General features: G+C 41.7%; 4 protein-coding genes across 5 annotated transcripts; 1 reads left to right on the top strand and 3 right to left on the bottom strand.

Moving 5' to 3' along the window:
• Positions 1-32: 32 nt before the first annotated feature.
• Positions 33-4827, bottom strand: LOC135348593 (uncharacterized). The gene is made up of 2 exons (XM_064546860.1): positions 4570-4827; positions 33-1573 (listed from the first exon to the last, which is right to left on the bottom strand). Exons 1-2 carry the CDS (start codon positions 4575-4577, stop codon positions 325-327), a joined length of 1257 nt encoding a protein of 418 aa, XP_064402930.1. The 5' UTR covers positions 4578-4827; the 3' UTR covers positions 33-324.
• Positions 4828-4866: 39 nt separating this feature from the next.
• LOC135349245 (uncharacterized) lies at positions 4867-9073 on the top strand. The gene is made up of 17 exons (XM_064547755.1): positions 4867-5025; positions 5675-5745; positions 5800-5892; positions 5942-6139; positions 6298-6448; positions 6540-6639; positions 6690-6731; positions 6783-6929; positions 7138-7146; positions 7209-7351; positions 7457-7527; positions 7579-7671; positions 7729-7926; positions 8184-8334; positions 8532-8631; positions 8681-8722; positions 8801-9073. The coding sequence occupies exons 1-17, from the start codon at positions 4953-4955 to the stop codon at positions 8955-8957; spliced, it is 1839 nt and encodes a 612-aa protein (XP_064403825.1). The 5' UTR covers positions 4867-4952; the 3' UTR covers positions 8958-9073.
• LOC135348590 (calcium-activated potassium channel slowpoke-like) lies at positions 9065-13593 on the bottom strand. Of its 2 annotated transcripts, none has more exons than XM_064546855.1 (2): positions 13490-13593; positions 9065-12155 (listed from the first exon to the last, which is right to left on the bottom strand). In XM_064546855.1, exon 2 carries the CDS (start codon positions 12139-12141, stop codon positions 9154-9156), a length of 2988 nt encoding a protein of 995 aa, XP_064402925.1. In that variant the 5' UTR covers positions 12142-12155; positions 13490-13593; the 3' UTR covers positions 9065-9153. The 2 variants fall into 2 exon arrangements, with proteins under 2 accessions (XP_064402925.1, XP_064402926.1); XM_064546856.1 differs by having other exon boundaries at positions 9065-12166; positions 13490-13565.
• Positions 13594-13624: 31 nt separating this feature from the next.
• LOC135348591 (calcium-activated potassium channel slowpoke-like) lies at positions 13625-17692 on the bottom strand. The gene is made up of 2 exons (XM_064546858.1): positions 17431-17692; positions 13625-16756 (listed from the first exon to the last, which is right to left on the bottom strand). Exon 2 carries the CDS (start codon positions 16719-16721, stop codon positions 13773-13775), a length of 2949 nt encoding a protein of 982 aa, XP_064402928.1. The 5' UTR covers positions 16722-16756; positions 17431-17692; the 3' UTR covers positions 13625-13772.
• Positions 17693-17728: the final 36 nt, after the last annotated feature.

A 17728-nucleotide genomic window follows, 5' to 3' on the forward strand; every position in this document is an offset into this window, starting at 1 on the left:
TTTAGCAGGAATGTGTTCTTGACTTATCAAAATTCATGGACATTATAAATTTCACAACCATTAATTTTTTGACACAATAAATTATGATAATTATACAGAAGTTTGGATAAATATATATTATTATATTGTTATTATGATACAGAGTGCAATATAGGAGTTGTGGCTAAAAATAAAAGGAATAAAACATGCAAGCGATTCCATCCTGGCCTGGAAGTGAATAAAAGGAGACAAAAAAGTTTGAGAGAAAAGCACAAAAAAGATTCACATGATTGTAGCAGACTGATAAGTGCAATGATAGCTACATGAAATTGAGCAGATAAAAAACTAGGTTATCAAAAGACTGACTAGGTCCTCAAAAAAATCATTTTCCGGAGTTCCTTCGCGACTACACCCCAGTTTAGTAGTGCTCGTCAGAGGGCTACATGTAGTTTCGTTTAAATGTCCATTTTGAGTGCTCACAATTCCTTCCATTGAGCCGGAGAATTTCCCATTCTTGCATGGGGAGTCTTTGCAGGAGGTATCTATGCAGGGGGAATCTGTCTGTGCTGCCTTTGAAGTCAGGGGTTCTATGGAGATGATGGGTTTAGATACGAGCGGTGTACTAGAAGATGGTTGTGCTTTGGTCATTATGGGTACTGTAATTACTGTAGGTCCGTGCGAGACAGAAGTGAGCGAATGAGTAGTTGGGGCTGGTGTGAAGAGGGGTAAGTTCGAGGAGGGTGAGAGTATTGGACTATTTGAGGGGTCTGCCGAGAGGTCAAAGCCATACAAAGTAGGATCAACTTTGGTGAAATCAATTGGACTAAGTGTAGAGGATTCGTCTTCGCTGTCCGTATCAGAGAAGGGGCTGGTGGTCAGCCCTGAGGGGGGGAGGAGATCCAGAGGAGCATGGATTCCATTCACTAGCGGTAATAACGTTCCATTGATGGATGGGGTCACACCATTGATGGGTTTACAAGTGTCGATTTTCTCAATATCTTCTAAATTGTCGCTACAAAGTCTCTTAGTTTTCGGACTTGAGAACTCCTCTTCTGAAAGTGAATGCTTTCCCAGACAACCTCTTAAAACAGTTTTTTCTTCACCACCTTCGACAGCATCACCAGCCTCACAAGCCCCGCCTTCTTCCCTCACAACACCCACACTCTCAACCAGTCTACCAAAGTCAGCTGTATCGACGGAATCATCCAGTACTCCGGTGGACGCAACCAGAGGGCTAAGATCCGATAGCAACGATCCGAGCGTCTTCACCTTGATGGGCGTGGGAGGGCTTTGTGGGGAGAGAGAGAGACCGCCATCTTTGAAAGTATTACAGATAAAAGACTCGACGATTTCGTCTTGTTCTTCCATGAGTGGTAACGGAGGCTCATCACTCTTCATCATGTGATATTGTAGTGTCCGCAGAGCATTATTAATGAGGACAAAACGTAGTAGGCGTGGTTCCATGCCTGGTCGAAGCTGCTCCTTCTGAAGTTTCCCAACGGTGAGCTCGAACAGATTTCTTTGTTCATACTCGACATCAATGTGCTCCAACGGCGATGTGAAAGTTTTCTTGACAACACAGTGCATCATAGTGCTGTACGTGGTGTGTGCATGGGGTATGGGATAAGGGTAATATAGAGGGTATGGGATAAGGGTAATATAGAGGGTATGGGATAAGGGTAAGTATAGAGTATGAGGATAAGGGTAAGTATAGAGTATGGGGATAAGGGTAAGTATAGAGGTACGGGATAAGGGTAAGTATAGAGGTACGGGATAAGGGTAAGTATAGAGGGTGTGGGATAAGGGTAAGTATAGAGGGTGTGGGATAAGGGTAAGTATAGAGGTATGGGATAAGGGTAAGTATAGAGGTATGGGATAAGGGTAAGTATAGAGTATGGGGATAAGGGTAAGTATAGAGGGTGTGGGATAAGGGTAAGTATAGAGGGTATGAGATAAGGGTAAGTATAGAGGTATGGGATAAGGGTAAGTATAGAGGTATGGGGATAATGGTGTGTATGTGGTAGTTTGTTTTTGTATCAGACAGACGTGTACACACGTTAAGTGGCATTGTGTATATTGAGTAATTACACGCAGTAGACAGTACAATATGATTACTAGGAGGCTCAGTTGCCAGGACACAAGAATGCAGATAATTACCTGTCTTGTGGTACCACAGCTATGTCTCGGTGTACCTCAACCATTCCTCTATAAAAACACATTGCTAGAATAACTTTTGCATAAGCTCATTGAAATAACTGCTTCACTTAGAACAGAGTACCAAATCTTACTAAGCACACACGCCAATTTAATATTCAAACAAGGAATTTGTAGACTATTGAGGGGGACAAGGAAGTAACAAGGAGAGAAAAGACAGGGTGAATGAAAAGGTTGTACAGCTACAAGCTGTCTCATTTCCTAGAGAGAAAAAATATGAACAAGATGGACATTTGATAGTCAGCCTAGGTTACCTCAAGTACAATTGTTGTATGTCTATACACACAATAACTTACACTTGATAAGTAAAGTTGTCAAACAAAGGAACTTTAGTGAGATGGGGACAGGACCAACATTCAAAACAACCATATAAAGAGGACTTGGTTCTCCTTATACAGGGGACACAAACATGGCTTCAATTTACCGACTCTAAGCTTAGTAATCTGCCACAACAACAGAAGCCAGCTCACACCATCCCAGCACACACAGGTGGATGTGGGACACACACACACACACACACACACACACACACACACACACACACACACACCTCTCTCTCTCTGTCTGTCTCTCTCTTTACAAGGGACTAAAATGAGCTTAATGTCAGAACACTAAATCTAACAGTCTAAGACAATATCTGGGGTATGTTAAATAAAGCACAATTATTATTCTGAACAAAAATTTCGCACATACATGTAAAAGTATAAAGTTAGCTTTAAAGCATTATGAAAGGCACATTTTTAATCTACTCACACCATAGATAATTTTATGGCTAGAATCCTTACAAGGGTGGGGTGTTAATGAGATTATGCTGAGAATCTGAGAGGCTAGGTAATTCACTGTGGGAGGTTCAGTGTTGTGTAGAAATAGCTCTCTCCCACATGCAAGAAGCTAGCTCAACACAAGTGGAAAGATGACAAATAACAAACTAACTATTTGCAGGAAACACAACAAAAAACAGAAAGTCTTCCACAAACTATAATTATGTCTCAGAACTAATTACATAATGCTGTACTCCAGCATGCAAAATGTGGTCTTAACCACAATAGGGCACTTGACTTTATGAATACAGTTGCTGTACGCTCAAGTACTTGCTAAGTAAACATAGTTTGGCCAGACACTGTGAATTCACTTCATGTAGCTATAACAAGGGGACAAGTGCGTACACACCGATCATCAGCATTCATTTTCACATACTCATACTCAAAAGGGAAGCAAGGATTGGCTCTTGCCAAAAATCTAGGCTTTAGACCTTCGAGCCAAATGATTTTACGAATACCTTACTGAAAGCTCTACGCCATGTAGGGACCTCACATACACACACCTTTCCCGAGCTTCCAATTTAGCACTAGCTCACAAAAAATTTTTAGCCGGAAAACCGACAAAGATGTTGTGTCGCAGTAATTCTCAGTGTCTCTATGAATTATTTCTCGACTTAATCAACAGACAAAACAAGTACAGAACTCACAGGAAAGCAGTAATAGAAGCTGGGGTAACGCCCTCGGGGTATATATACACTGAAAGTATATCTAAGTGCCAACACACGCCATTTGACCACAAAATCATTGTCAAAAACCAACCAAAATGCTTGATTTAATTGATAAGTGGCTGTCATAATACAATGACTGGTAACGAGTGTGTGTGTGTGTGTGTGTGTGTATTGTACACACAAAGGACCTAGTTGACACTTAAGACTACCCACACAACATAGTTAGGTCTGTAGCAATGGCCCAATGGCCGCTCTCTAAACACAACAACTGTGGCTATACAAACAACCGCAGGGTGATAAAAACGGCACATGTCGACGTAAACAATTAGTTGGCGCTTAATTGGAATCTATAGTAATTTCGAACACACTTCTCGTTGTCATTAAAGCTTAATGGCCTCTTTCAGAATAGGTGTAGAAACAGTTTACAGTCGGTCAATTAAGATTCCATAGACACGAGTGCAATATGCAGTTGGCTAGATATGTGTACCAAAGTACCGAACGGTGATAGAGATCCACTTATGCCTTAGGTAAACATAAGCCTGAATTCAAAGCACGAAACAAGTACTAAATAATTTGGTGTGAATCACATTATATAACGGTTTAGCACACTCTCTTGAACTAACAAATGACATCATAGAATAGTACTTGTAAACCGAGGATGTACGGTTGCTACAAACCTAAAAAATAAACTTTTAGAAGCCTTCTACAATTGTGTTCATAGGCACGAACAAGTGTAACCTTACAAGATGTTTATGTGTTTGTGGATTGAAAGTCAAATGAGATTTGTTACCTTACATTCTAGTGTAAGCTTACAGAGCTTTAAACAACAAAAGAAAGGTCTCACTTCATTTACTACAAACGAAGACTTAGATAGGACGCTTACATACCTTATCATGTAAGAAGTCACCCCAGTATAAGCTTTTCGGTGGCTTTAGACGTCCGACGTAGCTTAGTTCTCTCAATAGGCAACAATCTTGATGGATCTTGCCTAGGGTAGATGTAGTCAAGGCTGGCCTTTCAACTTCTAACTCGAGCGACAGAAATGATCGGCTAGCGCTATCAGCATTATCCAGGGGAAGAACCTCTAGACAGATCACAGAGGCAGAATGTGTAATCAGCAAAGTAGGGCTTCTAGGAATTTCCTCTAGAGCTAGAGAGCTATGCCTATGAATGTAGTTTAGCTGTCGATTTGGGGGGCGGGGCTGCTCGATGCCGTCACCTCGGTCATCACAGGTTACAAGTTAATCAGTACTTGTATGGTGGATGCATCATGGAGCTAAAGAGTGCAGATCAGTGGAAGGAGCTTCTTGCAAGTGTGGACAACTTTATTTTTGACTGTGATGGTAAATTAATATAGCCTATAAACCATGATTGTAGCTGTCATACCTCCTTTGCTGGTTATGTACGCCGGGATTTAGTGGGTTTGCAAACGCCCGACCCTTGAGGTAGCCTCGAGACCAGACGTTGTTATCTGAAAGAACGCCTGATGTCAAGTTCTAATGTCGAACTCGTTAAGCTGAGTCAGCGAGTGGTTAGGCTTGAGTAGTTGTGAACATGATTGCGCACGGTAACCGCAAACACAACAATACTATAGCTAGCTGTACGTTACTGTAAGCATCATAATGATATTCATGGGAAGTATGGTTGTTGCGGGCAATTATCGGTCTAAGAAATTCCTGGACCAATTAGATAAGTTCTACATTGGAACTTGACCAGTTCAGATAACGAACAGCTGGTCTCGAGGCTACCCTTGGGGGGCCTCATTGAAATTAAATCCCCGCATCCCCTCCCATACCCCGCTTAATAACCCCGGGATACTTTTTGTATTCTGAGGAAGTCAAATTCCCTACCCATTCATATCCCGCACTACTTCGGGGTTACTTGCTGAATCAAAATCCGACTATGTCCCCACTATGCCCCGCAGGAGAGGGGGGGGGCGGAGGAAGGGGGGCTGACATTGATAGGTGCATAACATGTTATTACATGCATTAGGAGTGTTGTGGTTAGGAGAAGGAGAAGCTGTTCCTGGAGCACAAGAGGTCATCAAACTTCTCAGAGAGAAGGTACGGACAGCCTCAGTAGTAATGTGTGTGTGATGTGATGTCTCGTCTCTGCAGGGTAAGTCTATCTACTTTGTCACAAACAGCAGTGGCAAATCAAGAAAAGAGTATTTGGTGAATTTTGACCGTCTAGGATTTGAGGCGTACAAGGTATAAGCCTATTATCCATCACACTTCTGTATAATCCGTACAATCACAGAATGAGATCTATAGTGTTGGTTACGTAACTGCCCATTACCTGAAGCATGTGCTCAACTTTAAGAAGAAGGTCTACCTGATGGGACTGTCTGGTCTTGCCCAAGAACTGGACCTGCAGGGCATACCTCACGTCGGTGTTGGTCCTGATCCGTTGGTGGGTGGACCGGCTGAATGGCCCAAGATAACTCTGGACCCTGAGGTAAGTGTCCCCCACTCTTTCCACCCACTCTCTTCCCCTTTGTTTCCAAAGTCACCCTGTTCCCATATCTCAGTCTGTAACCTAGTGATTATTTGATAGGCCCAATCCCCGTGTATACTAGCTGATACTCTACGTTTGTATGCTTATGTTCTGTGTAGGTGGGAGCTGTGGTGGTCGGTGCTGATAGAGAATTCAACTGGATGAAGTTGATAAAGGCATGCAGTTATCTACACAAGCCAGACTGTTTGTTCATAGCAACCAACGAGGACACTAACCTTCCCATGAAATCTGACACCATTATCATTCCAGGTGAATGCTCGATCTGAATTCTTTCTGTAACTTTACATGAAAGGTGTACCTCTCTTCCCTGTCGACTAAAACACATTGTATACACGTACAGGTAATGGATGTATAGTGAGCAGCATTAAAGTCGGCTCTGGCAGGGAGCCGATAGTTGTGGGAAAACCACACTCACCCATATTTCAAGTAATGCAAGACAGGTGTGTGCAGTCATGCGTTTAATATATAATATTTGTTTTCTTTTCCTCAGTGCCAAATTGGATCCGGCTAGAACACTGATGATTGGAGACACGTAAATAAACGTGTGCGTTCTGTTCACTGTACCATGTACCACATTCCACAGGTTGTCCACTGACATAGAGTTTGGAATCAGGAACGGAATGAAAACATTACTCGTTTTGACCGGGCTTTGCCAGAGGAAGGATCTAGAGGATCAGAATGGAACCAAACCAGACTTTTTGTGTGAATCTGTAGCTGCGTTTTTGACATAGTTGGCATACAGGGTTTTGCAGAATCTTTGCAACCTCAACAATAGAGTTGAGGGTTGATATGGAACGCTTTATACCACTGGTCTTCCATATAAGGACCGCTCAACCCTCAACGCTTTTTGTTGTTGCAAAGACTCTGGCAAAACCCTGTAACCATTATTTTTTTGACAGCAAATAATTTTAGCTGAGACATTTCCGGTCAGTTGGTAGTGGTTGGGGGCGGGGCTGCTGAGCTCACAGCACATTATGCTCACATCCACTGTTCAGATCGTGGATAGCTAACTAGCTGGTGGTACTAGCATAGATGGTACTAGTACTGTGGGATCGTCTGAGAGTTATTATTCAAGCATCATGGAGCTAAAGAGTGCAGATCAGTGGAAGGAGCTTCTTGCAAGTGTGGACAACTTTGTTTTCGACTGTGATGGTAAATAAGTACAATCATCTGTATAGCTAGCTGCTGCAACGTGCAACAGTGAGTGCAGTGAACAGTGACAGTGACAGTGTGCTGTGAGATAATGATATACTACAGGAGTGTTATGGTTGGGATCAGGAGAAGCTATTCCTGGAGCACAAGAGGCCATCAAACTTCTCAGAGAGAAGGTATGGACAGCTTTAGTAGTATAGTAGTGATGTGATGTCTCGTCTCTGCAGGGTAAGTCTATCTACTTTGTTAGTAACAACAGTGGCAAATCAAGAAAAGAGTATTTGGTGAATTTTGATCGTCTTGGATTTGAGGCTTACGAGGTATATAAACCGTTACACTTCTGTATAATCCATATACAACCACCAAAATAATCACAGAATGAGCTCTACTGTGTTGGTTACGTAACTGCTCATTACTTGAAGCATGTGCTCAACTTTAAGAAGAAGGTCTACCTGATGGGACTGTCTGGTCTTGCCCAAGAACTGGACCTGCAGGGCATACCTCACATCGGTGCTGGTCCTGATCCAATGGTGGGTGGACCGGCTGATCTGGCCAAGATAACTCTGGACCCTGAGGTAAGTATTCCCCACTCTTTCCACCCACTCTCTCCCCTTTGTTTCCAAAGTCATCCCGTTCTCATATCTCAGTCTGTAACCTAGTGATTATACGAGACTGTACTTGTATACTAGACTGTGTGCTTGTGAAGTAAGCCATGCATTCTGTGGTTCTGACTATGTACACCTAATCACATGCAAGGTGTGTGATCACCCTTCTTATTTAGCCTTATATAGTCTTTGGAAGTGAATATATATGGCTTGTGGTATATGTGCAGGTGGGAGCTGTGGTGGTCGGATTTGATAGAGAATTCAACTGGATGAAGTTGATAAAGGCGTGCAGTTATCTACACAAGCCGGACTGTTTGTTCATAGCAACCAACGAGGACGCCAACCTTCCCATCAAATCTGACACCATTGTTGCTCCAGGTAAGTAATTTTAATTGCCTTAGAATTTTATCACATGAAACCTGTCGTTAACAGCCATTAATGGGGCCCCAAAAATCTCCATAGCATGTGTTTTAACCAGTGTTAGTAAACCTCTTTATTACAGCTATACTGCTGGTCTGCCCAAGGGTGACCGTTATAGACAGGTTTTACTGCATGTATCACCAAATCTGATGCAGGGACTGGCTGTATAGTGACCAGCGTTAAGGTCGGCTCTGGCAGGGCACCGATAGTGGTGGGCAAACCACACTCACCTATATTTCAAGTCTTGAAACAGAGGTATACTTATTATGTGCCTCCATTAAACCCCCAATAATTATTTTCTCAGCGTCAATTTGGATCCGACAAGAACAGTAATGATTGGAGACAGGTAGGCCTATGTATATATGTAAAATTATCCTAAATATTCAATATTCATTTCACTGTATATTTCTCATTCCACATACAGGCTGAACACTGACATGGAGTTTGGAATCAGGAACGGAATGAAGACAATACTCGTTCTGTCTGGAATCAGTCAGAGGAAAGATCTAGAGGATCAGAGTGAAACTAAACCAGACTTCTTTAGTGAATCCGTAGCTGGTTTATTAGCATGCAAAGACTGAATTATAGAGAATCAGACATTCAAAATTGAACTACCCAGACTCTTTAGCAAATCCGTAGCTGATAATTATAATGTCAGCATGCCAACTTGAATATATTATTATAATTATAAACTTGATTATTATAATTATAAAATTATAGAAACACTTGATACAAAAATAATATAAACATAATTATTGAAACGACACTACATAATCTTTAACTCAACTCCACACAAGTGGGTGTGTTATTGACTAATATGAATGCAATATCACTAGTGTCCAGTACAGTACCATGATGAGGGGCTGTGATCACGTAGTGCTTCTCTTGACCCAGTCCAACATATCTCTCATTCCTAGCAGGCAGCTTGCGATACAATCCAAGGACAAGGTTTTTCTTGTCCAGCTGGATGTTGAACAAGTCTTGGAACGTCTTGCCGACATACTCTTCTGAATTGAGGGGAACCCCCACAATCTGACAGGTTGCCTTCGTGCCTGTACGCTGGATCAGGTCTTCCACAAGGTACAAGGTGCCTGGACTGTGGAATGCAGAACTTGTCACAGAGTCCATCATAGAAACTGAAAATGCTTCTCCACAAGCAAACGGTTGAGTTTTGTAGATTCTCTCGTCTGGTTCGTCTTCATCTCCAAAGTCGAGGAACTGCACATTAGATTCCTGTCGAAGGTCAGCAATAATCTGGACTTGCTGTGTGGCATTTTTCTTGAGGTACTTCTGGATGCTCAGACTGCAGAGGACCACTTCTTTGTCATTGATGGCTGGTTCGTCACTGTCGGTTGAGAGCATGGTCGTGATGATGCACACACTGCAAGAGTTGATGGAAGCAGCTTCAAGGTTTTTAAAATACAGTGGACACCCTTCAACCACATACACTTCAGGAAAGTTTTGTAAGAACGGCCATTCACGTTTCAGAAAAGTTTTCTTGCTCACAATGACAACAGGCTGTATAGACTCTCTTGAAATACTTTTAGCTCTGAGAGGAATGAGGAAATTTTGCAGCCCAAGTAGTGGAGACTTTTTATCAGCAAACACGCACACAACAATGTGATTTTCCAGGCTTGGTATTCCTTCTGGGCTCTTCATAAATGCATTCGAATTAAGAGTGACTTCTTCCAGTTCAATTGGCTCACGACTGTAGGATTCACTCGCCTCTTCATCATCATCGTGGTCGATTGTGAATGAAACTGGACAGTGTGATGGCCGCTTAGAAAATGTACCTTGCCGCTTAGAAAATATGCCTGTAGGTACAGAAGCTTCATCAAATTCCACCAACTCAGTTCCCTCCAATCTACCGGTAGTGACCACTTTAGTTAAAACTGGACAATTGCAATTACGACGAGAGACCCTTCGGATAAGATATTTCAGTTCTATATGGTCAACTAATTTCAAATTTTTATCGCAAGTCTCACAGTAGCTACTCACAACGGACACATGTTTGACATCCTGCCCAGCAAAGTACCCTCGAGTTCCAAGGAGACCACTTTGAATAGTGATCTCAGAATTAGGAGGGTTAATGTCAAATTTGCGGAGCTTGCCTTCAGGAGATTCAAATGCTAGCAGAATTAGTCCAAATTGATTATAGCAAATGTGAGCGGCTTCTTGAAAGTTTTTTCCTTCAAAACTGGATGAGAAATGAGTTGCATATATTTCATTGGAAGCGCCCATTGTGTAATCTTCTTTCCAAGCATTCGGGCCTTCAAAGGATTTGAGAGCTGAAAAATCAGACGTGTAGAAGAGGTTGGCAATTAGAGTGGAGAATCCGGGACACAGACAACTCTGAGCCAGTAATCCAAGCTTCAGCTCGTTCAAACAGACAGCAATGTCTCTACCAGGATTCCACCCTTCAATGTTCCTGACCTGTTGTTTACTCAAATTAAGAAGAAGCTGTGTTATCACTGGTATCTTAGTAGTTACGTTCTTGATAGACACCAATCGCAGAAGGTTACCATTGTCTTCCTCCTGTGGATTGTTTGTGTACTTGTCTGCAAGAATGAAAACAGCAGAAGAACTCAATAGCTTGCTGTTTAGAAGATCACTTCTGTCCAATACAGACCCGGCAATATACTGAACTCGAGTGTAGAAGAAACGGAACACATTCCGCAGTTTCCTACTAGGCCGAGTTGGGTGGAGGAAAAGGACATGTGTGTTTGAGTCTCCTCGATCAGGGTGCAGGAAGTCCTTGAGAAATGCTTGAGCGGAAAATGCGGTGATGTGGCCACAAACAATCACATGACGTGGGACCCGTGATCTATCAAAACTGGAATATTGTCTATTGAAATGAAAGTATTGAAGTACATCACTTATGAGAGGCAGTAGTGCAGCAAAGAAAACCAATCCAATAATAATGTACCCAAACATAAAGCCTCGGCCAAAAGCTGTTTTGGGGGTTATATCGCCATACCCAACAGTAGTCACGGTAACGAGAATGTAGTATCCATACGAGAAGATATTATGTTCGGGAGCATTGTGGTTATTGATCCAAGGATCTCCAGTGTACTCTAAAAGATGAACTATTCCAGCACCGAAAAAAACGAGGGTCAAAAAATAAATGGCAAGAGCAATAAAATCGAGGAAGTTCTGTGACTTAATCCAAGGAATGAATCTGAAAACTGTAATCAGCTGAGTTAGCCAGAAGAAGCGAGCAGATCTTAGCCCCAACCAATCCACACCCAGCGCCACAGACACAAAGATATGAGGGAGAGTCAGTACATCAATTATTGTGTAAAAGTCAAACCAGTGCCAGACAATATTGTTAGAAGCGAGTAACCGAGCAATGGAAAAGCATAGGAGTTCCAGAACAATGCATAGTTCAACTATTCTTGTTGGTTCTTGAGTGATGCTGTAGCAATACTCAACCAAAGGAGGTTCAATACTTCTGTATAAGGCTAGGATTATAAACGTAGTGTTGCATGCAAATGTCACTAGAATCAAGGTCTTGCTTAAGATGGAGTCCCCAGACAGAAGCAAACGAACGGTCTCGTTGAACTTTCTGTTAGCCTGTTGCCGTTTTGTGTCTATTGACTTTTGTCGACACTTCTTTGTGATTCTGGTGAGTCCATAAGTAAACAAACTGAGGCCTAGATACGTAATGTAGAGGATGACGAATACAACGATGTAGATCCACCACACCTCTTGACCAGGAAACGGATCGCCACGTTCACTGCAACGAGTGCTTGTATTGTTGGTCATCTTGAAGCATGTACCTGCATGTATACTGTTACATAAATATGGTATTTAGATTATGTAACAAGTATAATTATGCATCAATTCAAAATTGATCGAGTGGGCATAATTATCGGTGCAAAAACATAATTATGTCATGCTAGTAAAATTTATGGTTTGAAGCACACAAAAAACCCTAATTGCACCTCAGATAACCATTCCTCAACAAATTTTCCGGAGGGGGACCCCAAGACCCCCCTCAATTAAACGTTTCCCCCTCCCAGCTAAGAATCCTGTCTGATATATACTACTGTATAGCTGGTAACTTTTGTACGGCAAAATATTCGTGGTTTTCGTGGTTGAAGCTTTGACCACGAATATATGACCCACAAATGAAGCAACCTTGCCTACCTTTACCTGCAGTGCAAGCAGCAACCACGAAAGTATTATCCACGAAGTGAATAAATACTGCTCAACCATGAATGTTTGGCCCCCCCCCCTGAAAATTCCCCGCTATACGGTAATCTAGATCTGTTGAGAGTAGCTCGCCAGAGCTATTAAAAGCTAGTGAGGTATTAAGTCATATCACACTACTAATAATAGTTCAGGAGGCAAGAGCCTCCTCTGCCTAGTTGCTAGCTAGTTACGCCCCTGTGAATGATTCCTTGTTTGGCAAGAGGTAAGTAGTACTCTTGGCGACCTGTTTACCACACCCTATAATTGTCTAGACTCGCAAGCCGTCACTGTTGCAGGCGAACAGTAGACTGGTCAAACTCCGTGTTGAGACTTGTGTAACGTTTGCCACGATATTTGTGGCAACTAACCGCATGCGGTTACCACAAGATCAATGATAGTGACGTTTCACTAGAAAACTCTACATATCACATGCAGTATACTGACGTCACGAAAACCGCAGCCACTTAAAATACTTTCTGATATGCTGACTGTGCAACACAAGTCTCAACACGGAGTTTGACCAGTCTACTGTTCGCCTGCAACAGTGACGGCTTGCGAGTCTAATAATTGTCTTGTGGGATACATTTTAACTTACACGTTTAACTTAGGTTATTATTAAACTAATCTACCGTCTATATTTGGACACTACATACGAATATCTAGTTTCTTCGCATACGGTGCAACAAATACATATCCAACTGAACACTGACTGCATAGCTAAAAGACAATAACAGATACCAAGCTTTACTAAAGATATTTATAGCCTAGGTGTGGTGAATCAATATTAATTAAGTCAAATGCGCAGCTACATTTAGTTATAGCTGAAATTCCACAGGTTTTAATACAGGGCGATTTCAATTCCAGCACACGTACCCCAGTACACGACTGTAGTACTACTATAGATCTAAATAACACTTACCAGGCTGTCAGAAAGGCGGACAAGTGTTTTGTCTTGACCAAGTGACCTTTTGTAACTAATTAGATGATCTCTATAACAATATTCATTGGTTCCCACATCTGAGCCAAGCTGGAGAAACCCCAAAATATTACGAAGTAACAAACACAGCACATTAAATCATAGATCTATGAACAAAAAAACAAGCAATTAAAATAATGATTGTACATTAAACGTACAATAGTCTTTTGCGTGCACACACAATGTAGCTAACTGTCTGCATAATTATACGAGGGGGCAAGTCATCTTAACTTAGTTCTACATGTATTGTTTTGTTTACCAACACAAATGCAATGTCGCTTGAATTCAGCAAACTTTCACGATTGGGCGATGTGATCACATAGTGTTTCCCTTGGCTTTCTTCACTGCTGGAAATTGAAGCACCACTGTTGACGTACACCTCTTGAGTGCCTGGTAGCTTGCGATACAGTCCGAGAACGAGGTTGTTCTTGTCCAGCTGGAGGTTGTACAAATCTTGGAACGTCTTGCCGTCATACTCTTCTGAATTGAGGGGAACGCCCACAATCTGACAGGTTGCCTTGGTGCCCGTACACTGGATCAGGTCTTCCACAAGGTACAAGGTGCCTGGACTGTGGAATGCAGAACTTGTCACAGAGTCCATCATAGAAACTGAAAATGCTTCTCCACACGCAAATGGTTGAGCTTTGTAGATTCTCTCGTCTGGTTCGTCTTCATCTCCAAAGTCGAGGAACTGCACATTAGATTCCTGTCGAAGGTCAGCAATTATCTGGACTTGACGTGTGGCATTTCTCTTGAGGTACTTTTGAATGCTGAGACTGCAGAGGACCACTTCTTTGTCATTGATGGCTGGTTCGTCACTGTCAGCTGAGAGCGTGGTGGTGATGATGCACACACTGCAAGAGTCGATGGAGGCAGCTTGAAGATTTTGAATTCGCAATGGGCATCCTTCAACCACATACACTTCAGGAAAGCTTCGTATGAGCGGCCATTCACGTTTTAAGAATGGTCTTTGACTGACAATGACAACAGATTTCATAGATTGCCTTGGAATATTCTTGTTTCTGAGTGGAAAGAGAAAGTTGTGCAGGCCTAAAAGTGGCGACTTGTCATCAGCAAATACACAGAGCACAATGTGATTTTCTAAATTGGGCATAGATTCTGGATCTTTTTCGATTATATCGAAATCAGATTGGAGGAGTGAATCTTGCAGCTTTTTAGGCTCGTGGATGTAGGTACTGAATTGATCGTCAAGTTCTTCGAAATTATCGTCCGTTGAAGGTGTAAAACTGACTACCATGTAGCTCTTGTGTCTGTTCAGGGGGTACTTTCTCGGTAGAGAAGCAACTTCTTTAAGGGGTTCATAACCACTACATAGCTTCGGATTCGCTGCGATCACATTATGCATGCAATTTGTCATATCTCCATTACATACTTCACAGTAGGAATTGACAACAGCCACTTGACGAATATCCTGTCCAATGAAATAGCCACGAGTGCCATGCAATCCACTTTTCACAACGATGCTGACATCTGAAGGATTTACATGAAATTTACGGAGTTTACCATTTGGTGACTCAAATGCTAACAAGATAAGTTTGAGCTTATTGTAACAAATGTGAGCAGTTTCTTGAAAGTTTTTTCCTTCAAAACTGGGAGAAAAATGTGTGGTGTAAATCTCGTTTGAAGCACCCTCGATGTAATCTTCTTTCCAAGCATTCAGACCTTCAAATGATGTGAGAGCTGGGAAATCAGATGTGTAGAAGAGGTTGGCAATTAGTGTAGAGAATCCAGGACACAGACAGCTCTGAGCCAGTAATCCAAGCTTCAGCTCGTTCAAACAGACAGCAATGTCACTACCAGGATTCCATCCTTCAATGTTCTTGACCTGTTTCTTGCTCGAGCCAAGAAGAAGCTGTATTATCACTGGGATTTCTGTAGTAGTGTTCTTGATAGACACCAATCGCAGAAGGTTGCCGTTATCTTCCTCCAATGGATTGTTTGTGTACTTGTCTGCAAGAATGAAAACAGCAGAGGAACTAAATAGCTTGCTCTTTTGGAGGTGTTTACTGTTAAGAACAGACCCAGCAATATACTGAACTCGAGTGTAGTACGATCTGAGAACATTTTTCAAGTCTGTTTTTGGCCAAGTTGGATGGAGGAAAAGGACATGTGTGTTTGAGTCTCCTCGATCAGGGTGCAGGAAGTCCTTGAGAAACGCCTGAGCAGTAAATGCAGTGATGTGGCCACAAACAATCACATGACGTGAAGCTTTCTTTTTGTCAAACTTTGCATACAGATTTTTAGCTTTAATGCTAGATGCCACATCACTCATTATTGGGAGGAGTGCAGCAAAGAAAGCCAAGCCGATAACAATGTATACCACCATGAATACCTGTCCGAATGCTGTTTTGGGCGTTATATCACCATATCCCACAGTAGTGATGGTAACAATGATGAAATATGCGTAGCTTAGGAACGCAGTGGCATTTTTAGCATCGTGAGGTTCCCAAGGATCATTCGAGTACTCCAATAGATGAAAAATTCCAGTTCCAAACAAGAGTAACACAAAGAAGTACACACCAATAGAAAGGATATCAATGTTATCCTGAGATCGAATTCGAGGAATGAATCTGAACACTGTAATCAACTGAGTTAGCCAGAAGAAGCGAGCAGATCTTAGCCCCAACCAATCCACACCCAGCGTCACGGACACAAAGATATGAGGGAGAGTCAATATATCAGTGATGGTGTAAATATCCAGCCAATATCCAGCTATGTTATTTGTAGCAAACAGTCGAATTACAGCGAAGCCAATGAGTTCAAGAACAACCAAAAGTTCGATGATTTTCTCAGGTGACTCAGAAAGCTCAAAACAGTACTCTACTAGATGAGGAACATATGCACGATACACAGTCAGTATCAAGAAGATGATATTGCAGGCTAACGTTGAAGTAATCAAGATTTTACTAGGGATGGTGTCACCAGAAATGAGCAGTTTGAAATAGCTATTGAATTCCTTTAATCTCTTTGATTTTTGTTGTCCATGAGATGGTCGTTTGTATTTGGTGAAATAGTAGAGGCCGTATACAGAAGAACTGAGACCGAAGCCCACTGCGTAGAGTAACACAGATGCTACAATATACACCCACCAAAGCTCGTATCCTGACAACACTCTACCAATTTCATCGCAGACAATAGTCCGATTGACTAGCATTCTTGTGACTCAATTGCGCGTATTAGTTATTAGTTCTGTGTGTGAGAAAGAATGTCTGACATTTACATTTACAACTATAGTTACTAATTGAATCTTTTACATGGGGGGCCCAAAATTTTATGACACCGGCTGTCATCTTTTGTTAGTGCATAATTATGGTATTTAGAGGGTCACATTTATTAATTATTGGTCTACTTGGTCATACCACTGGGAAAAACCACAGCTGAGAGACGTACTATACAGGACAGAAATGATTTGATAACAAGGGCAGTAGTGTCTGTTATACATCATTCAATGCTAGTTTGAATATTAGCTGCTTTTTGCTGACGAAAAACCTTAGCGAATGAGCCAAACCAGTAGAAAATTGACCCTTTGCAATCTAACTATTGCGTTCTATCAAGGATCGTGTATAATTACCAACCAGTCATGCAGTATTAGGTACCGTTTTGCACATTTATTTTTGCAAAGTGATCAACATTGGCAAAGTTCGCATAATTATGTATAAATTCGCCTAACCGTTATAAAAGCGAAAACTCAGCCTGGGATCAAGGCTAATAATTATAGTGCTCGAAAAACATTATAGTAATATAATACAGTATATGCATGCATGGTAAATAATTAATGGCAGACACCATTGGAAGCTATCATGCAAGGCAGTACACAAGCAAGTGAATACATACTAGCTATAATAATATTCTCATTCACTCACCCACTATAGCTATAGAGCCAAATGATTCACTTGTTAATTGACAGCAGGCGTCGTACTAGACTCTAGCAGTATTTGAGCCAAATAATTTCTATGTAGGATTGAAACAAACAGTTAAGCTATAATACTGTACTGTTTGTGATATGTGATACTTATGTAGGTACTCAGATAGGTAGCTTGTCAGCATGCCAACAGAAATATCCCACACATGCTCTCCATGGTGACTTTAGATCTAGTTCTAGAGAAATTTGATAGTTTTGCTTGATAGTAAAATCCATTAGACCACAGATATAGGATTACC

This window comes from Halichondria panicea, chromosome 15 (assembly GCF_963675165.1).
Source record: "Halichondria panicea chromosome 15, odHalPani1.1, whole genome shotgun sequence".
Taxonomy (NCBI): domain Eukaryota; kingdom Metazoa; phylum Porifera; class Demospongiae; order Suberitida; family Halichondriidae; genus Halichondria; species Halichondria panicea.